Source organism: Sceloporus undulatus, chromosome 1 (genome assembly GCF_019175285.1).
Source record: "Sceloporus undulatus isolate JIND9_A2432 ecotype Alabama chromosome 1, SceUnd_v1.1, whole genome shotgun sequence".
In the NCBI taxonomy this organism is placed as follows: domain Eukaryota; kingdom Metazoa; phylum Chordata; class Lepidosauria; order Squamata; family Phrynosomatidae; genus Sceloporus; species Sceloporus undulatus.
The window spans coordinates 109,404,725-109,432,717 of record NC_056522.1 but is presented as its reverse complement, the minus strand read 5'-3'; the positions used below and the strand labels follow the sequence as shown (position 1 = coordinate 109,432,717).

Sequence of the window (27,993 nt, the reverse complement as noted above, 5' to 3'; positions counted from 1 at the left end):
GGATTTGTAGGGTAGCTGCCTGTCCTCAACCTTAGGCATTCATTATGCATTATCAACGACCTCATTGAAGAAAGGCAGGCCAACCACCAGGGCCCCTTCCCGGCTTCAATTATCCTCCGAGTTGCCTTGCACATGGCAAGGGGGCTGAAGTATCTTCACAATGAAAAGAAATTGCTTCACGGTGACATCAAATCTTGCAATGTTGTCATTAAGGGTGATTTTGAGTCACTAAAGATCTGTGATGTGGGTGTTTCACTGCCTCTGGATGAAAATATGATGGTGAGTGACCCAGAGGCAGTTTACATTGGCACCGAGCCCTGGAAGCCCAAGGAAGCTCTGGAGGAAGGCGGGGTCATCAATGACAAGGCAGACATCTTTGCCTTGGGGCTGACTTTGTGGGAGATGATGACCCTCTCCGTGCCCCATGTTAACCTGCTGGGAGATGCTGACGACTTGGTCGAAGGGATGATGAGGGGGAGAGAAAGGCAGGCCTTGCCATCCGGCCTCCCTAAAGGAACTGAACCCTTCCCACAAGGCATCTGACTCCATCCTGGCCTCTGAGGGGGAGAGAGGGTGGGCCAATGCCATCAGGCCTATCCTTAAGATACAGAGCCCTCCATCTGTCCATCTGCCTTGGTCCAGGCCTCAGAGGGAGAGAAGAATGCTGGACCTGATCCCCTCCCCCCCACCATTCCATTCTCCTTTTGTGTCGTGTCTTCTTAGAGTGTAAGCCTGAAGGCAGGGAACCGTCTAATTAAATGATTTTATGTACAGTGCTGTGTAAATTTACAGCGCTATATAAATAAAGCTTAACAACAACAACAACAATAATAATACTCGTCCTAATGTGCGGTCCAGATGGGAGGCTGAGTTTGAGACAGCTACTCTTCCTGAATTGTATGACATTCTCACCACCCGTGGCCGGTAGCTTGCTAGTCTCCCGTTTGTTTGAGTCAAGGGACCACAAAGTAGAAGAGCAGATTGTTTACCTGTAACTTGGTGTCATCTGTAAACTCAAACAACCCTTTTCATCCTCCTCTTGTCATGTCCTGCCTCTCCCTAGATCCTTGGCTGCTGCTTTGATGTCCATGGAACTGAGGGTTTAGGCAGGAATCACTCTAGTTGGGCATGCAGATAGTGAGTGGGGCTATGTGGTGATCCCTGGGGGAATTAGCCCTGTGCGTGACTATTATTCCCAGGGAGTCCCTTTTACTTTCCTTCTAGGACCCCTTGAGATCCTGTTTCTGCTGCCACCACTCAGTGAATTTTCCAAACAACCTTCCCCCCAAGCACACACTGAGACTTGCTAGGGATATCTACATTCCTTCCTTGCTAGCTTACAGCACTCAGTAGACCGAGCTTAAGATGCGTGTACAGGAGCAGAGAGAGACAGCAGATAATTTAAAGAAAGATATTTATTTTAAAGAAATAGCATAGGATAGGAAGGTATCCTTCGTGCAAAGCCTCCTTGCTTCACAGGTACAGAAATCATAGTTACAAAGTTGTTCATTTCAGGCAAGCTATTTGATAAACATAACAAAAAGCCTAGACACACTAACTAACACATTTTCCTAACTACTCACACAGTGATGGGATTTGCAGTCCGTGTTGTGTTCTTGGATGCAGAGAGCTGGCCCTCATGGCCTAGCTCTTTTGCTTGCCTCTGTGCAAGCACACAGCTGGTTTCCCCAAACAGACACAAAGAGGGAGAACAAAGGACGCATGGTCCTACAGGGTATTTTAAAGTCCTTTCCTGGAACCTTCTTGAAAAGGCCGCTCTGGCACTGCTGATTGGCCAGGTGAGCCTTATGTCAGCTATGATGTAGCTGCTCATTAGCATGTGATGTCAGCTCTCATTAGCATGTACCTCCCCCCAGATTAACCCTTTGTGGTTCAGGGGAAGTCCCTAAATGACTGGAGGGCCCAGTCATTACAGGCTACTGTCAAAGCATTTAGATAACAGCTCTAGAAGATGGCAAATTATGTAATGCAAAGGTGCAAATAATCCTATTTGTGTGAGTTTACAAGTGACCACTTGAAATGTTACAGTTATAGGTAAGCAACATGTCTTTCTCTTGCCAGATTGGTTTCACTGCGACTTTAGAATTAACCACAGCTTGTTATGATGCCAATTGACAAATTGTGGTCAGGAACCAGAGTCAAAAGCTAGGTGATGCTGCTTTTGAAGGGCATGTGCTTTTGGTGTGGGATATCACTACTGTACTTAAGAAGGCAAGTTGAAAAGGGAAGCCTTGTTAGCCATTTTTAATGTTCTAGAACATGGGCAAGATAGCTGTAAATACTGTAGTCCATATGTCTTGTGTAACTACTTATTTTGCCACCAGCATGAAAGTTTTCTTTAATGAATATAACCTTGCAACTTGATAGGGCCAATATCCATCTAATCCTGCATTCTGTTTTCAGTATTAGCCAGCCAGATACTTCTGAGTGTTTGTAAGCTATGGTCCTCCTGTTTGTCCCCCTTGTGAAGTATTTGAATGCCTCTGAACATGGAGACACTTGTTAAAATACTGTTAGTAGAAAAGGTGCCTTTTTGTTTGTTTCTGTAAAGTTGCCTTATGAACATAGTAAAACGTACAACTCTGTCAGATAGGGTGGCTTTCCACACTGGACATTTTATTTAAATGTTTATAAATCACTTTTCTGGTACTCAAAGTAGTGAATACAGCAAAGTTTTTAAAAAAGAAAACAACAATATAAAGCAATATAACACACTTGTTACATAAAAAACATCTAGAGTCCAAAACATACTGTAGAGATAATCCAGTTTGAGACCTTTTAAACTGCCCTGGCTCATTGCTAGGGAATTCTGGGAACTGTAGTTTTATGACATTTAGCCTTCTCTGTCAGAGAGCTCTAGTGCCATAGTGAACTACAATTCCCAGGATTTACAAGCACTGAGCCAGCTTTAACTGGCTCAGGACAGTTAAAGCTGTCTCAAACTGGATTATTTCTGCAGTGTGTTTTGGTCCGTAGTCTCATCTAAATTCCAGCAATAATGTTAATTGTAATATTTCCTTATGTTACAAGAAATAAGTACAGTTTTATTACATACTTATGGTCAAAGACTTTCTCACATATACAATAATTACAATTGTAAAATATATAGGATAATATAGTGATACTAAAAACAATATTCTTTAATCAATTATACAATTAAAATCAACATCAGAATTCATAGGTTTCCCTTAAGATACCTAGTTATCAAATATCTACAGCATGAATGGTTGCATAGAATCTGGACACTTTGGGGTTGTACAGGTTGGGAGAAAAGGGTGGCGAGACACTGCCCCTTTCTACCCTGGATGGAGACCACAGGAGAGAAATGCCGTGGCCTCCGGGAGCCCTAAAAAGAACCCTCTCCCAGTGGTTCTTTTTACAGTGCACGTGGGGTGCTACTGGCACACTTGCGTGGAATTCTGATGACCACACAGCATGGTGCTGTTTGGCTGCTGCACTGCACGGATATCATTGTTGTGCGCCCTGTATAGACAGGCGCGCGGAATGATGGCACCTGCACATGCCGAGCCCAACCCTACATAACCCTAATTTTGGCCCCAGACCGGCGCACAGCGCCAGTCTGTACCAGGCCTATATCTATAATCTGGGAATTTTGATCAGAAAGGAGAAAAAAGGATAGTACAATCAGCCCTCTGTATGCATGGATTTTTTTTATCCAAGGAGTCAAGCATTCCAAAAAGCAATGTTTAATTTCACCATTTTATATAAGGAGCACTAATTTACTACTCCATTGTATTTAATGGGACTTGAGCATCCACGGATTTTGGCATCCATGTGGGGGTCCTGTATTCATATGATTTACCAGGAAATTTTTGGAGAGTAATATTAAAATGCCGTAAATATCACAATAAAAGGAACAATGAATTAAAATAGGCCCACTTCTCCATCATATGGGCACATGTGATATTTTCCTTTAAAATGCAGATACTAGGACATTAGACTACAACAAATGGCTTTTTAAATTGGGGAGTTTTTAAAAATACAAAGCCTCTGACAGCAAACTTCCTTTTACTAGTTCCTAGTTTCCCTGCCTAGTTCCTTTCCCCCCTCATCATTCTCCATTTAGCTGAAAGGTTTTTTAGCATCATTGGCATTGAAACAATGGTGAAGGAGGGCTAGAGAAACACAGACTTTCCATGCTTGGTTGCAGTGGTACATCTGCAGTAAACAATGCAATAAACAAAGCTTGATCTGGGAAGGAATAGGATTCTACTCTAGCCTATTCATTTGTAGCCATATGCACTTGCCTACAACAAGCAAAGTAAACCGCAAGTGCTTCCTGAATTCCTTACTGAACATATGTGAACAGCAAAACAGGGAGAAAAGAAGAGAGCAGGTAAGCCTGCTTCACCAGTTACCCCCAGCATGTTAAAAAAGAGTAAGTTCAGCTACCAAAATGGAAGTCATAAGAAAAGTCGAGACGGTGAAAGAGGTAACTCCTGGAGGCAGTTTGGAAGAAATTTTCCAATTATCTCTAGAAAGTTCATGATATTTCCCCTCCCCGACCCGACTTATGCAAGGCTTACCTGACGTGGTTTTTTCTCATCATTTAACACATGTATATAGTTAGTTTTAACTAAAAGGTTTTCTTTTTTCTTGGTGGTGGTGGTGTAGGATCCTATCCCTATTCTTTCCATGTGTGGTACCAAATTTTCTGTTAAATAAGTAATGCCCATTGGTTTTGTTATCCAAGGTATACCTGTAATTAGCTAAATAAATTACTGTCACAAATACCTTGTCTCCCAAAAAGACATATTTTAAAACAAGACTCAAATGATATTGTACTGTAATTCATAACTCAAGGGCTGTCTGCACTGCAGAAATAATCCAGATTGACATTACTTTAACTGCCATGGCTCATTTAATGGGATTTGGGGAACTGTAGATTTGTGAGACAGTTAGCCTTCTTGGTCAGACAGCTCAAGTGCTGCAATAAACTGCTCTTCCCAGGATTCCATATCAGGGAGCCATGGTAGCTAAAGTGGTGTCATACTGGATTATTTCTGCAGTGCGGATGCAGCCCCAGATTCATTAATTATAGTTTGGGCATTAGAGCAGGAATGGGCAATTGCAGTAGATCTGGAGGCTAATGATTAATGATTTGGAATTCATCCCCCAAAGGATGCAGAAAGTGGTTGTTCATTGCACCCTCTTGTGGTCATGATTGGGAAGTGTATAATTTCAAAGGAGTGGCTGGGTTAGGTTGTACTCTTTCCAAACAGAGAGATGTGGCGCCTTTATGACTAATAGATTTATTCTACCATAAGATTTATCAAATATGTATGTAAAGTTCTGCATTTAATTCTCAAAGATTCTGGCCATGCATTCATAGAGCAATAACACCTTTGAGATTTTCCTGGTTTATCACTTTCTATTCACCCCCAATAGTGCCTCCATATCAGTGCAACCACTGAACAAATCAGGAAGGGTTTTGCAGTGTTTTGTTAAAAGTTTGTCACCCGAACCATTGCCAGTGTAGTGTGGTGGTTTGCATGTTGGGCTACAACTCTGTACACCTCAACTCATATCCCTGGTTGGCCATAGAAACCGATTGGATGATCTTGGGCAAGTCACATTCCCTCAGCCTCAGAGGAAGGCAAAGGCAAACTCCTAAACAAATCTTGCCAAGAAAATACCATGATGTGGTCATTTTGGGGTCACCATAAGTTGGAAATGACTTGAAGGCACACAACACAAACACCCAAACCAGGAATCTTAACTTGTGATTTATATTACAGCTAAGATTACAAACCAGGATTGTTATTCTATGAAACCCCATCCCCCTCAGTTGGGAAATGCACAGATGTTCCTATTTCCCTATGTGAAATGTTGGAGTACAAGTTTCCAAGCTAAGGCCTATTCTGCACTGGGGAAGTTAGGCAGTTTGACATCACTTTAACTGCACACGTTTTTGTATTTTACAATCAATGTTTAATAAATAAAATCTTTCAAATTCACCATGTAGTATGCATTCACACATGCAGTGTATTTACTGTGGTTAGGCTAAAGAGCTGTCCTCTTTAATATGCAAGGAATCTTTCTGTTTTGTGTCTTGAAATAGATGTGTGTGTATGTGTGTGTGTTGACCCACATATATCTCAGAATATCATTTAAAAATATGTAATGAGTCTCTATATGTGACTTCAGGAAATGTATCAATAGATCATTGAACAAAGTGTGGTCTTCTAGATATTGTTGGACTTCAGCTCCCTGCATTCCTCACCATTGGTTGTCATGGCTAGGACTCATGCAAACTGCATACAAAAACACCTGGAAGGCCATACGTTGCCAGCCTCTGTGGTAGTCTGAAGTCTGACTGATAGTTCTGGGTTTTAATACTCAGACTTCTTTTCCAAATGTGTTCAGCATTTTAAATACCTCCCAGTGGATCAGATTTGGAAATGATTTTATGACTTTCTGTAATATTAAGATGTCTGTATTTCATTGAGCTGAGAGACTCAGATCCAAATACTTCATCTTTACCAGTTTGTGGACTGCAGCCTAATAAAAGAAGATTGTATTAAAAGTTCAATGTCTAAATCTCCCTTATTGAGTTTTAAGGTGGCTGATTCTTCTTTTTTTTTTTTTACAGTTTCATGATATCTTACTAATTCAAAGCATTAATGTTTTGTGGGAAATAATATATGAATATATTGGGAACATTAGAAAGTGTTTCTACCATAGCAACTGGTACTGTTCTCTTCCTCCATCACAATGGGACTGGGCTGGATGCAAACTGCAGGAATAATCTAATTTGATACCTCTTTAGCAGCCATGGCTCAGTTCCATGGAATTTTGGGAATTATCGTTTTTATGAGAAATTTGCCTTCTCTGTCAGAGAGCTCTGGTGCTATAATGGACTATAGTTTTCAGATTACCATAGCACTGAGTCATGACAGTTAAAGTGGTGACAAATGGGATTATTTCCGCAATGCGGAGGCAGCCTGTGTGTACATTGCTAGGTAACATCTGTCTAGTTCACTTACTGTGGCCTTGAGCACTGCATTTGTGTTGTTTATTGTGTTTACTGTTTATTGTGGACTGCAGTCCACAAGCTGGTAAAGATGAAGTATTATGTAAATGGTCAAGTGACTTTAGAAAATTAAGCTTACCTAACAAACGTAACCATCACGTTGTATTTTTATACAGTAAATAGAAGAGAACATTTGGTTCAGTACAGGTATTCCTCAGTAAATGAAATAGATGTGTTCCTGGGCATTACTAGCAGAAATGTTGGTACAGGAGGCAGAAATAACATGGAAAGCTCCTATACCACCCCCAAAAAAGTGGGGAAGTTGGGGGGAAAGCAGTTTAGCATGCTTCAGCAGTCTTTTGTTCAGAAATCAACCTGGTTAGGCAAAACCTCCTAGAGACCATTTGAAGGCTTCTTCCAAAATACATCTAAGGATGATTTCATTTTCTTCTACCAGCCTCAACATTCCTTCTGATTTCCTTTTTGGTTGCCAAATTACAGATCGGTGCTTTTTCCCTTTTCTTATTCTGTAACCATTGAAGGTTGACTTCTTAGGGCTGACTGCACAGGGTGGTGTGGCATGGCTTTTTCTAGTCTCCTCAGATGAGTAAAGAAAGCATTGTCCCAAAGACTGTACAAGACCAAGACTGAGGAACATCTCTCACCCTCTGCCGTCTTGAGTTTGCACTTAACATTTCTCATGAAACCACTACCAGAGGATACCAAACATTCCTGTGCAGTGTAGGCTACATGTGCACCATTATGTTTTGTAGCTCATCCCAGATCCCCCAGGGACTCTCATTTAAAAAGAATGGGAACGGGAGGGAAATTTGCACTCCTGAAGACCTCGTGTGTGTGTGTGTGGTGTGGTAGACTAGTTCTGCACACTTCTAATTCATCATGAAAGAAACAGTTGTGATGAGTGCCTATTGGATAGTGCCTGTTCTTTGTATGTGTTTGTACTTCAGAGGGGAAGAACCTTTGTCCCTCCAAATGTTGTTGGACTGCCATTCTTATTAGGCCTAGCCAGTAGTGAAGGATGATGAGACCTGCAATTTAACATCTGAGGAGCCACAAGTTCCTCTTCCCTGCTTTAATGCATGCGTGCATATAAGACCTCACAAGCAAAAGTTATTTTGACATGGGAATGTTGCAGGTTTGTACTTGGCCACTTGCCTGCATACTTGTAGTACCTAGTAATGATCCCAGGAATAGAAGCTTTACAAAAGTATGTTCATCCTCTTTATCCTTTCCTTTCCCTGTGCTCTCCCTGCTCCCTTCTTTTTGATCCCTTAAATTTAAAGACGCTAAAAGAAAATTGTTAGTGCTTCTACTGTAACCCCTGTCTTATGTAGTGTCAAAGCCCATCAGCTGAAGAACAGCTTGTCAAGAAGAAATTTAATATGTTTTTATTAGCTGGATTAGATTCAAAATGTGGTAAGAAAGAGGAGTACTTTTAATTAGATAACTACCATTCCATAAAAATCAGATTATTTTCATTAGCTGCACTTTCATAAACTCTGAAGTAATTACCATTTTCTTCTCCAACTATAAATGATATACCTTAATTTGGTAGCTTTTTAATGCTGCCTACAAGGATAATATGTACTGAATGTTTTGGGTAGTTCCACTGCAAAACTTCGAGCCCAAACCTATACCTGTTAAGCAAGCTGCCTTCTGGTATGTGTGCTTATGGCTGCAGCCTAAGTATTTTCCTGTTTTAATATTTGCACAATAAACAAAACATCAGTTCAGCAAAGCCTTGCTCATTTGGACAACTCTTTGTTGAAACTTGTTATTCTGTCCAGTTTCCTGCATGTTAATGTGTAGGATAGGAAATGTGGGAGAAAGAATGCAAGTTGAAACATAACGCGTATATATATGAGAAGCTGCAGTGATCACATAATAATAGCATACTTTAAGACACTTTAAAACCAGTATTCAAAGAATTAGATGTATTAGAACATTAGAACCACTGTGGTGCAGTAGTTTGATTGTTGGATGAAGATACGGGGAGACCAAGGTTCCAATTTCGGTTCAGCCATGGAAACTTACAGAATGAACTTGAATAAGTCATACTCTCTCAGCCCCAGAGGAAGGCAAGGGCAAACCCTTTCTCAACAAATTCTGCCAAGAAAGTCCCATGATAGGTTCACCTTAGGGTCATCATAACTCAGAAATTAATTGAAGTCAACAACAACAGCATTAAAATTTTAATCTATTCCTTGCTTTAGGTTGTTTAACAACATATATCTCAGCTGGTGTATCCTATCGGACTATACTGGAAGAACAGTTTTATACAGAATCTTGACTGATCCAGTCTTTTAGAAGGGCTGTTCCAGTCAACAGTTTAAAAACCACCAGCACACATGTGTTTCAGATACAAATTAATAATGGTAGTAGGGAGGGCCCCAGAGGTGCCCTTGGGGTTTAGGTTCTAACTGTGGTTGTAACCTTATTTGGCAGCATCCAGCAATATTGTTGTTCATGGTGTTTCTGAGCATTGCTGTGAGTGCTCACAGGGACAGAGGTGACCCTCTATATGTTGTGGACTTACAGCTCTCATTGGCACCACTCAGCACAGCCAGTGATAAGATGTTGTAGTTCAAAACACCTGGAGGGTAAAAGCCCACCATCCTTTTCTTGAGCTTAGCAGGAGCTCTAGTGGGGGTTTGTTATGAATCTTACCTGCCCATAAGCATTGGCAACAGAGAAAGCACGAAAGAGGCAGTGGTCAGAGCCTCTGCCAGTTCAGAGCATAGGTGTGAAGAAACTGTATTATTCATTGTAGTACATTAAAGAAAAGATACGATGAATAAGCAGAAGGATGCAAGATGAATAGGGGATCTCAAAGACAGTGAACTATAAATGCGATAGATTAGAGTGGAAGGGAACTGGAAAAGGATATAATGGGACTGAGGTGGATCTTAAGAGCCTGGAAAAGCCATCTGCAGATCTAAAAAACTATGTATCTAGCCCTATTCTGTGCAGAGACATACTCCTGGAAAAGCACTGTTTTGAGAAAAGAACTGATGTCTTTTGTATTCTTGCTCTTGTCATAGCTGAAGCTCCAATTTCTTATTTGTAGTCTGTTGCATTAACACTGCATTGTTGCTTACCCACAACATTCATGCTCATTGTAATAGGTGGCATACTTAATCCTTTCATGAGCTGTTCTGTGGCTTTAATAATCAATCAACTTTATGCTAACTACATTTACATGCTGAAATGTGTATGGTCCTCCATCCCATCTTGGTTGAGGGACTGAAAGTTCCTTGCCTTATGTTTGCCAGTTTTTATCTAAAGTTCCTTATAGTTTATCGTTTTGTTCACCTTAGCCGTCAAGGTTCTAAACAATAGTGTAGCCTAGCAGACAATGCAACATAAGCATTCACAATGAGAATCATTCAAGCTTTGCACTTTCAAGAAATGTATACAGGCTGAGTATCCCTTATCTGAAATGTTTTTGACCACAAGTGTTTTGGATTTTGGATTTTTTCAAATTTTGGAATATTTGCACATACATCATGAGATTTTGGAGATGGGTCTCAATCTAAACATGAAATTCATTTGTATTTCATATACACATTTTATGCCTAGCAGGTAATTCTATACACAATTTTAAAATATAATTTTGTGGATGAAACAAAGTTTGTGCACAATGAACTATCAGAAAGCTATCTCAGCCACATGTACAACAGTCAGCCTATGCAGTTACACACTCCTGTGATCGTTCATTATCTCACATTTCCAGTCTAGGTACATTATCTTTCATAAACATTTGTGGTCTAGGCACATTGCTTTTATAGACCTTATGTCATATAGGAACATTTTCATACTTAGTAAATACAATATCTGTTTATACGGAGTATTTCTCATACTTACAAGGAATATTGTGATTGTAATACATCTAGGAGGTAAAGGGCATCGGTGTACATCATTGTACACCTCTGTTTCATCATTACCAAGAAGGGTGGTGGTCTGCAGCCCTTTCTGGGCCTTCACAGTGTTAACTTTTACATTCAGCCCAGACACTTCAGGATAGTCACCAGCAAAATTATCCATTCTCTGGTGCAGAAGGGTGATTGGCTTGCCACACTGGATTTAAAGGACATTTATTTCCATATTGCAATCTGGTCAGCCCAGGGAACCACAATCACAGATAATCAACTTGTTCTTTCAACCTTTGAGTTCAATATGCAGGGCACCCAATGGAATTGTTGTAGTTGTTGTAGTTGTGTTCTGGTGTGTGTGTGCATGGAAAGGCCAAAGAAACTACAGTTTCATGCAGAATGATCAGTTTCCATAGATGTGGAGTTACTCAGAGAGGGAAAGAGGAAAAACAAAAGTGAGAGCAAGTCCTTTCAGAGGTCAGGATAATTACTTTCTATTTTGTTATGTTTGCTTTGTGTGTGTGTGTATGGGGAGGTTACTGGTGTATAGTGCCCTAATTTCAAAATTGCCATTGCTGAAGAAACTACTTTCTAGAGTCTGGGCTATAAATGGTTTGGCCACAACCAAAAAATCAGAATGTCCAAAAGTACACGTATCAAACCAAAAAAGTGACATAGGTCTAGGTGAAAAGAATGCAGAGCTGAACCAACTTTCTGAGGAATACTCAGCAAAGTCAGCAGGAAGTTGACTGAAATTGCAGAGATGAGGGGTCAAAGGGTGGAATGCAGGATGTTTAGTATTTCCTGAGCTTGGGAGAGTGAGGAACAAGGCCAGGGTCAATGTGACTTTTAGAAGGGGGAGAAACCTGGGCCTATATCCTGTTGCTAGTCTCAGTCACAGTAGACTCACTGAATCACTGAAATTATATAAATGGACTCACCATTCAACAATAAATTCAGTGTTTCTACTGTAGTTGGGCTTCTGATAGGATTCAGATGCTTGGGAGGTTAGGTACGTAAGTATGAGAAACATGGTTATTATTAGACAGCCAAGGATACAATACAGCAAAATATATAGTATCTTTGCAGAGGTATGTAGGCTGGACTTCATGTTGATACCATACAAAGAAAGAATGTGTATGCAGAGGCAAGAATATGTGTACATTTTGAATGTATCTTGTTCTGCTTCTCATAGCATTTCCCACTTTTGAAAGGGCTGTGTGTGTGTGTGCATGTGTGTGTGCGCATGCACATGCAAATGCATGCACACTAGCATCACTAAGAGGGTGCAGAGGGCTGCAACCCGTACCAAGTGATGCCTGGTCGGGCCCTCCCAGCTTGGGCCTCTTCACAAAGAGATCTCTGATACTGTGGCAAAGGAGAGAGCCAAGTGCACCTTTTTTGCTGCTGCGCCCCCGACAGCCCCCCCCCCCCCCCCCCACTGAGTGACCGGGACACCACTCTGTGTGTGTGTGTGTGTGTGAGAGAGAGAAGCAATGTGGAAAAGGAAGATGAGGAGATTAGTTAAAGTTTCTGCCCTTGACTAAAGTTGATAATTCAGTTGCCACTGATAAATTACTTGTCTTTACACACGTGTCTATGTGCATGCTCTTTCTCTTTCCCCACACACCTCTCTTTTCTTTTCCTGAAAGGGGTGAATTCTTTCCTGGAAGCCTCTAGAGTTGTAATTAGGTCTCAGGGTTCCCCTGTATTGTTAAGTTAAATAAATAAATTATTTTTTACCAGAAATGGACTTCTGACCATGTCAGGTTTAAGTTGTTTAATTATTTTTGGCAGTCACTGCAGCCACTGCAAGGCCCTGGGGCAGAAGCTTTATCCTTCACATGTGCTGAATTTAGCATGGGTAGTAGATACTACAGTATATTGTGATGCATTGTTACAATTCTTCTTCTTTGCCACTAACAGCTTGCGTTTTACATTTTGAAGGAACTTCAGCTTTAATTAAACTTTACTACACTGATGATTTTAAAACTCACTTCTTTTAAAACAAGAACAACTTTGAGCTTTAGATGTTTGCAGTATGTGCCCTTTGCCTCATTTCATGTTGCCCTGAGCTCAGTTTCAAACCCTCCTACATGATTTCAGGATTCTGAAAGAGAGATATGTCATTTCCCCAGGCAGTCCACTAGTTACAGAGGAAGAGGTGGAAATAGAGGAAGAAAGAGAAGCAATGTAGAGAGATTTTAAAAAAACAAAACAGGAATGGACTTGCCAAGTTTTTGCCCTGGCACTATCTGCTGTGGGCATGTGAACCTTATCATCCTACTCCTGAAGAAATATGGCCCATGATGTTAGAAAGGCTTACCCCCTCCTCCCATAAACCTATTTTGATTGCATTGTTGAGCAAAGGTTGCCTGTGCATATCTGCTTTTTACTTGAGCGTCATTATGTCACTTAACATTAACAGATTTCTTATTTTACTTCTGCCTTTGTTTGATCTAGAAGGCCCCTCTCCACTCCTTTGGTTGCCAGATGAGAATTCTTTCTTGGCTAATTACTACAGTTTTTATGGTTTGCCCACAATCACTTCAGCTCTTTCATTTTTAAGATTATGAAACCAAACTATTTCATATAATCATAATCCTTCATTTTTAAAAAAGGTTATATCTGAGGGATTTGCTTAATAAGTAATAAGGTACTGTACTTAATTAGTAGTTAGTAAGTAGTACTGGATCTTTTTCAACTGGCAGTCTACATATAATATTTTAGGCTTGATAGCAGGTTTTATGTCTCTAGTTGAGATGCCCAGATTCTTTCATAAACTAGCTCTGGACTTTGAAACATATGTCCACATGATTTCCAAACAATTTTCATGTTGTCATCCACACATCTGCTAATTTAGTTTGCACAGCAAAGGAGACAAGTTTTCTGTGGTTGCCTTTTACAGCCTTTTGAAAAACTTGATGAGGTTTTTCAAACTGATTTTACTAACAATGCTAGTTATCAGTTTAGTTACATTGCAAGATTTCATTCTACACTCTCCTAAAGCTAGTGAAACAGTTGCACTTCATGGTCTTCTGTCATATAATTAGACCTGCCATAATAAATGGATTCACACTGATATTCTTAATCTTTTCTACAGCGCTGGTGAATTCCCTGTCAATGGGAATGATCTTCTTCTGTTCTCCCATAGTCAGTATCTTTACCAACATATTTGGCTGCCGAAAAGTAGCTGTTGGTGGAGCAGCAGTGGCTTTTATTGGGCTCCTTTCAAGTTCATTTGTAAGGTAAGATTAACAGATTTTCACTGAATTCTCTGAATGCAGGTGACATTTCACAGTATATCCCATATTGGTTGAAATATGGGCCGTATTGGTTGAAAAACGTGAAAAGCCTTCAGCAACCTGAATCGTACAACCTCACGTTGTGGTTGCTGCCAGTTACTATAGAGCTTCAAGTGTTTAAAGTAATTTGCAATCCATATCTTCCGGTATTCTGATATAAGTAAGTTGTTTATGTAACTGGTTGCTTTTTAAAATTTTGATGTGTTTGAATGAAAATTCACAAATATAATCCATTCTTCTGTGATAGGTTTTTGTTGAGTTGAATCTAGGATGTGTGTTCCACTGGCAGAAGGATTCCACTCATAGATGGTGCCTCACTCATTCATCAACATCTCCCGATTTGGATGGGTTGCTGTGGGGAAGAAGGGTGGGAAGAGAACATTGTTACTGAGCTCAGTTGTTTGTGACTCAATCTGAATCTAATCCAGTATATTCAAAGGAAAGTTAATAGGTTCCTATGTATAGCATATGAATGTATACATGTATTTTAATCTACTTAGATTTATCTCATTATTTTCTAAATGGTCTCCATGAAAGAGAAGTAATAAACATAGATCACATCTGTGATAATATTTGTAAAGCATCTTACAGTGATGAAAGCATTCCACATACACTATCTGAGTGGTTCTTAAAGTGATCCTTAAGCCTCTGGATCAACTGCATACCTCCAGACTTCTAGTCTGGATTTCTAGACTTTCCTCAAGACATGTTCTATTTCCCTGGCCATGCTCACTCACTGGTCATGTTTTATGTGACTTCTTACTCCGCTGGTTCAACCCACATTAACGTCAAAGTTAATGGAGGGAACTGCGTACCATATGGAGAAGGACAATGCTTAGATGCAACTGACTGTCCCCTTCATTACAAGCATACCCAAGTTAACAAATGGTGGATACAGACGGGGAGAAAGGGGTGGCCAGATGCTGTGCCTTTCTGCTCTGGATGGAGGCCACAGCAGACAAATGCTGCGACTTCCACAAGGCTCAAAAAGAACCCGCTCCTGGCAGGTTCTTTTTACGCTGTGCGCAGGGTGCCATTGACGTGCTTGTGCACAACAATGAAGTCCACGTGGCACCATGCTGTTTGGGCAAGGCACCATGCAGATGTCATTACTGCGTGCCATGTGTAAGTGGCGGCATGCCAAAGTGGTGCCCATGGTGTGCAGTAGGGCTCGGGAGCGTGCGGATGTTCCGCTCTCTTGAACCCTACTTTTGGCCCTGGTCTGTAGTGGGCCAAAGTCTCTGAAAAAAGTCTCCTTTTCATAAAGTCTTTTAACATCAACCCAGTCTTGCCCCCCTTCTCTTGTCTAGTTGGATGTTTTTTAGTAGTACCATCATTGGGAAGATGAAGAAGGAGGGCTGGAGAAACACAGACTTTTGGTGTCAGATTGCAGCATGGGTGTAGCGACAAGGGGACAAATGCGAGGATTGTTCCCTCAATAAGAATCCCTGCATGAAATTTTCCTTCAGTCTCCAAATTTCTAGCATTCCAGCAATTTATCTTTTTAAAATGCATTTTTATTTATCTTAGGGGAGTACCAGGTAAAGAGAAAGCGTAAGGAGGTTTTTGGGGTGAGGTGGTGGGCTGCTGTGATGTGAATGTGATGATGATGGAAGAGATTCTTCAACAGATGGATGGACCTTTCATTGCAGGGTGTCTGCAAGAGTGGAGAGACTGAGTGAATGAGTATGTGTCAGAGATTAGTTGTTAAATTGCTACTTTATCATGAAACAAAATGTGTATGAATTGCAGCAAAGAAAAGATATTGGCGAGAATAAGGATTATGCTTCCCTCAGTTCACAGTATTGGTGGGGAAAAGAAAGGACAGGTTAGAGGCTGCATTTATATGATCAGATTTGGCTTTGGTGTGACTTCTGGCCACTTTGGAGGCGTGTGTCATTTAAGCAGCATGTCTCCAAAGAGGCTGGAAGCAACTTCATTTGGCCTGTCTATTCAGGCCCTATGTAACAGAACTATGCTTGTTAAACATACTGCAGGTAGTTGTTGAGGCAGGCTTATCTGTTCTCCCTTTTCTTCTTTTTGACCACCAAAACAGAAATCGTAATGAAAATAGAGACTGATTGGGGGGAGGGAGGAGTAATGCCTGGATGCATTTTGGAAGAAATTTTCAGTTGATCTTTAGAAGCTTTAAAACAAAATGTTTTTGTTTACTTACTCAAAGTTGACCTGACCTAGTTGTATTATTTTTCATATGCATATTCATAATCCTTATTCTTTCCCACCATCGCACTACTCTCTATGATGGTAGCGTTGTGTGCTCCTGTGAGGCAAGAGGCTAAAGTGATGGTATCAGTGCTGCCAGTAGGGTTTTCCATGTCAGGTTTTGCTGAGGAGCCAGACCAAATGTACCAAACAGCTACTTGGGAAGCAGCAATAGATGAGGGTGACATTGGTAGATGATCTCTGAGAGACAGTGGCAGTGGCACCATAGCTAATGCTTATGCTGATGCACAGAAGAAGGCAGTGGGAAACCACTGTTGAAGCTTTCTACCTTGAAAACCCCATTATGAGACAATCCAAAATGAAACAAGAGATAGTGGCAGAAGATGAGATTCTCAGGTTGGAAGGCACTTAGAAAGCTACTGGGGAAGAGCAGAGTACAAGTCTGAGTAGCACTGTGAATAATGATACAACTGTATTCAAGCTGAAATGACATTCAGCTGTTGACATGCTCAGAGGTGAAAAGAAAGTCCAAAACTGCATAACACATATTTTAGGAACATAGAATGTGGGAAGCTTGAGTTGGGATGATAGATACTGGAAAACAAGAAATGGACATTGTAATACGGTACTTGGGATGGGTGAACAAAAGTGGGCAGGAATGGGACATTCTGAGTCAGATAATTACATAGTGTTTTATTCAGAAAATAAAATTGCATCTTTGGAACCTTCTAGACTAGAGTTCTTAGGCAAGTTTTTTTGGCCTGAGCAGGGCTGTTGGTGATAGGGTGACTTGGAGGTCTCTCATCCATAGGGTTGCCATAAGTCAATTCAATAGCAGTTATAAACAACATACTCTTTATTTTACATAAAATGTTTGTTGAAATATGTTGAATTGCTATTGGTTTCTTATTTGTATGTGTGATGTAGGATCCTGTCCATATTATTTTCTGGTTATTTCAGTTGTTTGTAGCAAATTTTCTGGTAAAGCAGTAATATCTAGGAACATACTCATTTCAGGAGCTGAGATATATCTGTAATGTAGACCATGACAAGAAAACTGTTTCCCAGCAGGTTGCCCAGATCAATCAGCACGGTGTGCCACAAGTAAAAAGCAAATGGATGAAAAATGGACCTCTACCTTTAAAAATATCGTGGTTGGCCCTTTTTAAATATCTTTTATTCTAGAGATATTTGTAATGAATCAGAAAACAAAACTTTGCTTCAGGTAAACTTTCAGAAGAAGCTAGTGGTAATTTTATAGTATCCTTGCAAAAGCAAAAGCAAAAGCAAATAAATAAATAAAAATAAAAATAAAAAATAAAAAAAAGAAAGCAAAACATCTCTTGTTTAAATGACTGGAGGCAATATGCTTTAAGTGACAGTTATCCCATGTCAGATGCTGGTGCAGGCATTTTGGGACAATTATTGCCCCCAATTTTTTTCTTTGTTAGATTTGGGAAGAAAAGTGTCAGACATTAGTTTCCTTATCTGGGATTTCAGTATTGAGTATCACGAATTCTACCAAAAAACAAAACAAAACAAAAAAAAAACAAACAAAGGCTGGTTAGATACTATGTTCTACTGCTTTCTTCTATTTTTATTTGGCCTTGAATGAGGTTGTTGCCCTGACTCCACCTTTAACATACAGTTAATATCCCACTCTATCACTAGAATCACTAGAGTCATGACGATGCACTGTGCTTGTGTAACTCTCCTGGCATGGATGGTTGTTTGAGGAGGAAAAATGCTATGGGTGTATCAGCTATATATGGAATGAGGCATTAGAACACGGGTGGGCAACTGTGGAAGGCTGAAAGGCCACATTAGCCCCAAGGAGACCCTCCAAGTCCTCCATGACCCCTCCAATATCATGTTTTACTGATACTGTAGAATATGGATCTCTGTGATGCCATCATCATCACCCTGTATAAGAAAAAAGGAGCAATATCCGATTGCTCAAACTGTCGAGGTATAACACTGCTCTCCATCGCTGGAAAAATCCCTGCAAGGATACTCCTGAACAGATTAGTTCCTGCTATTGCAGAAGAACTGCTCCCTGAAAGCCAGTGTGGCTTTAGAGCTAACAGGAGCACTACAGATATGATATTTGCCCTTAGACAACTGCAAGAGAAATGTAGAGAGCAGAACAAAGGACTATGTAACATTTGTCGACCTCACCAAAGCCTTCGGCACTGTGAGTAGAAAAGGTCTGTGGCAGATCCTGGAATGACTAGGATGCCCCCTCAAATTCCTCAAAATGATTATCCTGCTACATGAAGCCCAGCAAGGTCAAGTCAGATATGGCGACGCTCTCTCGGAGCCCTTTCTAATAACTAATGGTGTGAAACAAGGTTGTGTTCTCACTCCAACTCTATTTACAATCCTCTTCAGCATGATGCTCCAAAGGGCTACAGCAGATCTCGAAGAAGAAGGCAGCATTTATATACACTGGTGCCTCAGGATACGAAATGATCGGGTTACGAAATTTCCGGGATACGAAAAAGTTGGATTGGCAAAAACTGTTTCGGGTTACGAAATATTTTTCGGGTTACGAAATTCATTTCGGCGCGAAATTCAAATGCTGCAAAGTGCAGCTATAGGCTTTCCAGTGCTAACGGAAAGCCTTTTCGGGTTACGAAATTTTCGGGTTACGAAAGGAATGGCGGAACGAATTAATTTCGTAACCCGAGGCACCAGTGTATGCTACCGTACTGATGGTAGCCTGTTTAACCTAAGCTGCCTGAGGGCTTGCACTAAGACTCTAAACTATCTAGTCTGTGAGCTGCTTTTTGCTGACGATGCTGCCTTTGTTGCCCATATGTAAGCAGCTCTGCAACACCTAACATCTTAATAATAATAATAATAATAGGATTTATTTATATACCGCCCAATCACTGGGAATCCGAGCGGTTTACAGCAGAGGGGATAATAGACAGTTCCCTGCCCTCAGGCTTACAATCTAAAAAGACATGACACAAAAGGAGAAGGGAATGGAGGCGGGGGGGGGGGGATCAGGTCCAGCATTCTTCTCTCCCTCTGAGGCCTGGACCAAGGCAGATGGACCGGAGGGAGGGCTCTTCTTCTTCCAGGCAGGCCTGGTGGAGCTAGCTTGCCTCTCTCTCCCTCAAGATGGTGGCTGAAGGGAGGGCTTGTCTTCTTCCTTGCTTTGCTACAGCTGCAGAGCTCTTTGGTCTGAAGAAAACGGAAGTTCTCTACCAGCCTGCACCTCAGGAAGAACACTACCATCCCCACATCACTGTAGGCAAATCTGTGCTTAAGTCAGTCCAGCAGTTCAACTACCTGGGAAGTATCATCTCCTCAGATGCCAAGATTGATAAAGAGATCGATCACAGACTAGCAAAGGCATATAGTGCATTCGGAAGGCTTCACAAAAGAGTCTGGAGTAACAAACACCTGAGGCGAAGCACAAAAATCAGTGTGTATAGAGCCATTGTATTGTCTATTCTCCTTTATGTGTCTGAAACATGGGTCACCTATCGCCAGCACCTATGACTCCTCGAACGCTTTCATCAGCTGTTTATGCTCAATTCTAAATATACACTGGACTGACTATGTGACAAATGTTGTCCTTGAGCAAGCGGGGATCACCAGCATTGAGGCCATGCTATTGAGGACGCAGCTGCGCTGGGCAGAACACGTTTCTAGGATGAAGGACCATCGCCTCCCAAAAATAATATTCTGCAGTGAATTCACCACAGGTCAGCGTAAGAGGGGCGCCCCAAAGAAGAGATATAAGGACTCCCTGAAACAACATCTCAGGCTCGGCCAAATTGATCACCAACAATGGTCTGCCCTGGCCTCACATTGGGAGGCATGGAGACACACTATCCATGGTGTGCAGCCTTTTTTGAAAGCTCACGCTGACCAAGTCTCGAAGAGAAATGACAACGCAGAAAGAACCACAACCTGGAAACATCACCCAAGAAGACTTTCTGCTGTGCTTTCTGCAACCAGACTTGGCCTTTTTAGTCATCAATGCGCTTGTAGAAAGTGCGGGATGAGTCCTTCCTGAATCTTTGTTCGCAAAGAAAAGCCAGAGAGAAAGAGAGAGAATATGGATCAAAATGAGACTTGCAGAGTCCATAACGATATAATAGTTCTGATTGCAGTCCCAGGGGGTGATCTAGAGAACTGAGCAGCTAGTTCCATTAGCTCTAAGTGGCCTTTAGGCTTGTGTTTTTAAACACTGCCCCCTCTGTGCCACATAGCAAATATCCCTTGAAACTAAATGGATGTTTAAAGCAATTTGTGGAATGGCTTGGGTGGTGTCTGTTATTAGGGAGTAAAAAAAACCCCAAACTCTTACTCTGTATGCCCATGTCCTTGGGTGCACCTGAAGTAGTTCTTTAGATCTTAATCACAGTCGTATCTTTTGGCATTGGTGATATTTTTCCATTTCCAGTTGTTTACTAAAGCAAATAGAGTATTTGAAAGTACAGCATTGCACGTGAAGCTTTTCATAAATTTTCCTGATAAGCTGTAACAATGATAGTTTGCTCTTTAAGCATAAGATATGGCTAGCTTTCTCACAGTCCCCACCCTGGCCCCTTTATTAGGGAATCAATATATTCTTAGTGTTGAATTGTTTGTAGTAAGTCTATGCATGATGGATACCAGTAAATCTTAAATATCTATGTAATATGTTTAAAACCTGAATTTGTTTGGAGCTTTTTAAATGCTCATTATCTCTAAAGTTCACATGGTGAAAAAGAGATAGATGGGTTGGCTGCTTAGGTAATTGCACCATATACAAGGTTGGTTTTTTGTGTGTGTGAAGTACAGCTGTCCAGAAGTCATCTAGCTATTTTAAGGAGGAAGAAAATAGAAGCTTTTCACAATAATCTTCTTTGGACATACCCCCCCCCCCCCAGGAGTTAAGAAGTTTTCACTTATATAGATTAATCACTTTTATAGATTAAACCCAGATTGCTGAGTCATCCAAACTTAAACAGACTGTGATGAATCCTACTATAGTTTATGAAGATGTTTTGTTTCAAATAATTTATAATATACTTTTGTTTATCTGACATGAAGGCTTCCAATATCTTTGCATATCTACCCGTACTGTACCCATATCGTGCATAAAGTGGGTGAAGGAAAGCTATGTAAACCAAAGGCTTGATTTCATAATGTTCAAATGTGGCTCCCTTGTGAATCCGTAGAGATTTGGTATGTCAACATCTATGTATGTCAACATCTTTATTTGTTCACTTAAGAATTTGTTTATTGCCTGTCAGCTCACTTGAAGTGGCTCCTGATGTAATGTATAGCAAATAAAAAGAAGTTAAAAACAAGAAAAAGAACATTTATAAAAAGATTAAAATAACTTTTTCAGAACAAATTAAATGTGTACATTTGATTTTAAGGATCAAAGAAATTGTAAAATAGTAAACTACTGGCTATCCTCCAGAAACTTTGACTTCTCTAGGAAATGAATTTCACAACTGGGATGCTGCTACATAGAAATCCTATCTTGTGCACTCACCATCCTGGCCTTTTGGTGTGGTGGGACATGCAACAGGGCCTCTAATGAAGATCTAAATTCTGAACAGGCTCATATGGGATGAAATGGACAAAAAACTGGTTTTCACCTTGTGTTCTCACATACATAATTCTGTGCCATATGAGGGTTCTGTAATTCCATTCCTTTAGCCCCCTACTTTCCAATGCAAGCTAGTTTGTGTTCAAAATGGATCTTTTAAATTTTCTTAAGGGTATTTCTTCATAACTTAGATAAACTTTGTAAAAGCATACTTACTATTCTTAAGAGAGACATCCAGCGACTCCGTTGACTACATTACACTAGATCATTTTGAGTTTGTAAATACCAATGAAGTGGGCAAGCTTCTTGGAAGTGTAAGGAATACAACATGTCCTCTTGATCCTTGCCCATCATGGATGACCACCCAGGGAGGTGATGCAGTAAAAAGACTATTACGATCAATAATTAATGCATCCTTTAGGGAGGGAAAATTCCCAGCTAACTTAAAACTAGTACTTTTGAAAGAACCCTCCCTCGATCCCCTGGTGAGAAGCAATTATAGACCGGTCTCTCTCTTACCATTTCTGGGCAAAGTTATCGAGAGGGCAGTTGCCTTCCAACTCCAGGTTGTCTTGGAGGAAGTCGATTATCTGGACCCATTTCAAACTGGCTTCAGGGCAGGATATGGAGTTGAGACTGCCTTGATCGCCTTAGTCAATGATTTCCGTTTCGGTATCGACAGGGAAAGTGTGACCCTGTTGGTGCTCTTGGACATCTCGGCAGCCTTCGATACCATCGACCATGGTATCCTTCTGAGCCAGAGGGAGTTGGGAATCAGCGGTACTGCGCTTCAGTGGCTCCGTTCCTATCTCTCGGGCAGATTCCAGATGGTGATGCTGGGAGACAATTACTCCTCTAAAAAGGAGTTAAAATCTGGCATCCCCCAGGGTGCCATTCTGTCCCCCATGCTGTTTAACATTTACATGAAGCCGCTGAGTGAGATCATCAGGAGACACCCAAATATGTTTCTCTATGTCTCGGACTGCTGCAGTGACTAAGGATGGCATCTCTCCTCTGAATGCCCGTTTTAGGTCGGTAATGGGCTGGATGAGGGGAAACAAACTCAAGCTGAATCCGGAGAAAACAGAGGTACTTGCGATAGGAGCCCCAGGTCTGGGGAAGGAAATTAGTCAATCTGTCCTGGATGGGGTTACACTTTCCCTAAAGGACAAAGATTGCAGCTTGGGAGTACTCCTGAACTCATCCTTACAGTTGTCAGCTCAAGTTGATGCGACGGCCAGGAGTGCTTATCATCAACTTTGTTTAATATGCCAGCTGCGTCCTTTTCTGGACCTTGAAGCAGTGGTACATGCACTGGTAATCTTTCGTCTTGATTTCTGTAACATGCTCTACATTTGGCTACCCTTGTGCCAAGTTTGGAAGCTTCAATTGATCCAAAATTTGGCAGCCAGATTGGTCATTGGTACAGCCAGGTTTGACCACATAACATCCTTGTTAAAATCACTTCACTGGCTGTCACTCAGCTTCCGGGTGCAGTATAAGGTGTTGGTTATTACCTTTAAAGCCCTATATGGCTTGGGCCCGAGTTACTTGTGGGAATGCCTCTCCCTGCATAATCCACCCCACACTCTCAGAACATCCGGAAAGAATTTTTTAGAATCACAAACAACCAGATTAGTGATAACTTCCCAAATAATATTTACTGCTGCTGCTCCAAAACTCTGGAATAGCCTGCCAGAGGAGATCCATCTTATTATTAACCTAGACGCTTTTAAGAAGGCAGTCAAGATGGATCTCTTCCGGCGGGCTTATCCATCTGATCCTGTATAGGACATACATCCACTTATCTCCACTCCTTAACTATGTTTATTGCACAATTTTATTGTTAACAACTGTTGTATTATGATAGTTAGTTTTTATTTGATGTTATTGTTGTTGTATTTTATTGATTGCATTTGTATGCATTTTATTAGGTTGTAATCCCGCCTTGATCTGCAGGGAGAGGCCGGAAATATAAAATTATTATTATTATTATTATTATTATTATTATTATTATTATTTTATAGTTATTCTGATCTAGACTAGCTACTTGTTTCCACCCATCTCCCCCCTAAAGAATAAATGACTGTGGTGCTTGCTTGTACATACCAGGATAAAAATATGAACTACTAGTGTTTGCAGTATTATATTACAAAGTAGACGAAGTAATATGGATAATCTTTGACAAAAATAACAGTTTAAATTATTAATGTCTCTTGAATTTTGAAATAGTGTTCTAGCTGGTATATTTTCTGCACATGGTATTATTCCCCTACTCCCTTTCAGTTTCATGGTGATATTTCTTTTTGAGTCAAACACCTTGTTTATACTATAAATTTATATAAATTGCCAATATCTCTCTCTAACTATTATTGAAAAATGTGCTTGCTATAGATGCTTTAATATATAAAATACTAATTTTACCCTGTTTGGTAAAATTAATTTTGTGTCAAGCTAATTAGAAGTGTTCAAAAAAATACAAATAGTACAGACGGCTGTGGGCAAAGGAATTTGTGACCATATTACACTGGTCTCATTTAAAATACATTGTCTTCTGATTAATTTCTAACCGAGACATAAGGTTATGGTTAAGGCTTTGAACCATATTGGGCATTATAAGGATAACAGAAATTCAGCCTTTTGCCACATGAACCTTCTTATCAGTTGTGGACCTCTGTGGAGAGGTTGCTCTGCCTTCTGCTGCCAAAGTGGTGCCATTACAAGGCCTTTGCAGTGGTAACTCTGTGATTGGGGGGGGGGGGGTCACATTCCTTTGTGGTATGTTTTGTGAGGGTTGCCTGCTAGAAGTTGTAGGCCCTTTAAAAAGTGGGCAAGGCAAAAGCACAGCCTATGAAGGTTCAGGAGATAATGGCCCCTGCACCTTCTGCAGTTGCTAAGTTTACCTTAAAAAGAAGACATTTTTTGCATGTACATTGCAAACAGTACTTTCATTTCATTCAGGAAGCAAATGTTTGTGGCAACAAGCAACTGAGAATTTGTAAATATGGCAGAGTTTGACTTGAGTAGTCATGCTAACAGTGTAGACTAGTTTTTTATCCGTAGAAAAATATATTTATGATACATTTTGGATTGAATTTATGGCCACACTAAATTTTATTGGATCAAATTTGAAACTTGTTAAATATTTGAGAATTACAAATCTGTAAGATTTAAGAGATAAATAATTTTCTGATTTGAAACGTCATTAGTAGAAATCCATGTTGGCACGGGGGTCAGAAGGCACTATAGTTTTTTATTTAAATAATGACATAAGTACATATGCAGAAGACTGAAATATAACCTTTTTTCTGTTTATTGCAGCTCACTTGGGCCTCTTTATTTCACTTATGGAATCTTATTTGGCTGTGGCTGCTCATTTACCTATCAGCCATCCCTGGTGATCTTGGGACATTATTTCAAGAAACGTCTGGGACTGGTGAATGGAATTGTCACTGCTGGCAGTAGCTTGTTTACAGTAACATTGCCTTTTCTATTAAATGTACTGATTGAATCAGTTGGCCTGTATAACACTTTCCGAGTCCTGTGCAGTTTTGTATTTGTTCTCTTCCTGGCTGGCTTTACGTATAAGCCTCTCATTCCTAGTGCCAAAACAAGTGGAGGAAAAGGCAAGTTCAATTTTCCACCTGCAAAAACTATTTTCAATTTTTCCATTTTCAAAATAACAAGCTATCGAATCTGGGCTTTCGGAATTCCAGCTGCCTTATTTGGATATTTCATACCTTATGTTCACTTGGTAAGTATATCTTTCTTGCTTTAGAGTCATAGTATGTTGCTGATGTAATCGAACATAACAAACTGATGAATATAAAAACAAAAACAGATTCCATTTTACATTCTGGCTGAAGAAGATCGAGAAACAGGTGTAATATTATCCTTTTTTTAAAAATGTATTTATGTTTCTCTTAATTTAATAGCATCTTGGAGTAATTAGGAAAAAAAATTTTTTTTGTGAAAAATTCTATTTGGCAGAATATAGGAAAGCAAGGAGAACTGTAAGGCCTCTTTATATAGTGGGGCCTTGGTATCCACTGAGGTTTGGTTCCTGGACCCCTTGTGGATACCAAAATCCATGGATGCTCAAGTCCCATTTTATAGAGTGGCATAGTAAGATTCTGTCCCTTATATAAAAAGGCAAAATCAAAGTTTGCTTTTTGGAATTATTATTATTAATAGTAGTAGTAGTAGTAGTAGTAGTGGAATGTTTTCAAGGTATGGATGGTTGAGTCAGTGGATACATACTATCTTTTTTAGCTTAATAAATGGCATACACGGCCTTTCATGTAGAAAATGTTTAATTAAGGAAATCTCTTACTAATCATAGGTACTGTTTCTTACAGTACCTTTATAGTTTGAAGCTGATTTATAGGATTCTGGATTATTCCAGAGCTCGAGACAATTTCTCAATTGAGACAAAATCTAAAACTACATTTAAGAGACTTGTGCATTGCTTTCAAGTGTGCTATGCAGGGGAGAGAAAAGGGGCTGCTTGTGTAGACAAAATTGAAATGGTTGTTCATTTTTTGCCTATTTTTGAAGGGTGCTCCCTAAAAAGTGATGAGATGTATAAGCCTTAAAATCAAGATATAACATCACAGCCAATACTTAAAAAATTAAATAATGCACATTTCATTTGAAAATGCCTTAACTAAGGCCCGGTACAGATGGGCAGTTAGGGGCAGCGAGACACCACCCGTTTCTGCCCTGGATCGGTGCTGCGGTAAACACATGCAGCGGCACCAATCCAGCCTCTGCAGAGCACAAAAAGGAGCTGTTTTTTCCGGCTCCTTTTTGTGCCTCTGAAGAGGCGCCATAGCCGCTGCCGGGCATCTTGATCACGCCCATTTGGCGCAGCCCCATTTGGGCACTGCGCCAAAAGGACGTCATCAACACGTGCACCGTCTCAATGGGCGCATGGAAATATGGCACTCTGGTAGCACAGGGAAGGATGTGAGTGTGAGGACGCTCAGCCCTCACCCCCGGCCACAGACTAGTGCTTTTCGCCCGTCTGTATCGGGCCTAAATCTATAAATCTTTTTCTGGAAATCTGTTTAGTTTTAAAGATGTTACAGTCATGAAACACATCTATATTATTATTATTATATTTATTTCTATCCCATTTGGGACTCAAAGTGGCTTTCAAGTTAAAAAACACATTGTTAAGATACAAAGGTGAAAACATCTTCTGTTTCTGATTAGTATTGAAAGAATGCACCTTCTTGGATTGTACAGTTCAATATTAGGGTTTTCTGTGCTGTGTTGCTTCACCTCTTCCAGAATGATGTGGATTAAATCAGGTGAGATGTGTACATGAAGGGTAAGAAAGATAAAAGGGAAACTGCTAACCATATTTTATACTTTGTGTCTGATCTTGTGCAGAACAACAGAATTGGAAGCATATAGATACAAAGACATCTCCACATGTTATTTCAACTCCTCTGCTTATATATTCCCCCCTTACAGCTCTCTTGTACCCATTGTTTCTCCACCTGAACATTTCTTCTTCTGAACTCAGACTTTCTCTCTGCCTTATCTCTTACTGTATCTGGATGCTTGTTCTAGAAATCAATTTCCTTTTTCCTTCTCCCCCATTTTTGGGTGGAATAAGATGGGGAAGAGGAAATACGTTCATTGTGTTGTCTTTCTTGTCTCTCTTATTTCTTATTATATTTTTCTTCAACCAGTACAAATCCATAGCCAGTACATTTTGCAGTATGTTGATTCAGGAACTCCATCTCATACATATTCCTGTGGATTTGGAAAACTGAACAAAATACAACCACCACAGGGTTCTGCTTGAGGTTTGCTGCAGTGGATCATTTGACATTTGGAATGTGTGCCAGTGTGCCAGCTCATAGAATTTCCAGTGCATTTACTTAATTCTTTGCAGACCTTGTTGCTACAGTTTATTTTGTATTCTTTTAATACTGTTCAAAGCTTTTTACAGTGACTGATGAGTCTTGTCTTACCCATACTGCTTCCTGAGGAAATTCCCATACTCTTTTGTAAAATATA

The 27,993-nt window shown here is 40.3% G+C and overlaps 1 protein-coding gene across 1 annotated transcript in view; it reads left to right on the top strand.

Annotated features, from left to right (window-relative positions):
• SLC16A10 (solute carrier family 16 member 10) overlaps positions 1-27,993 on the top strand; it is a 63,309-nt gene that overhangs the window by 20,870 nt on the left and 14,446 nt on the right. The window contains exons 2-3 of the mRNA XM_042446787.1: positions 14,012-14,156; positions 25,282-25,714. Of these exons, the coding sequence (XP_042302721.1) occupies positions 14,012-14,156; positions 25,282-25,714 (578 nt within the window). The remainder of the gene's footprint in view (positions 1-14,011; positions 14,157-25,281; positions 25,715-27,993) is intronic.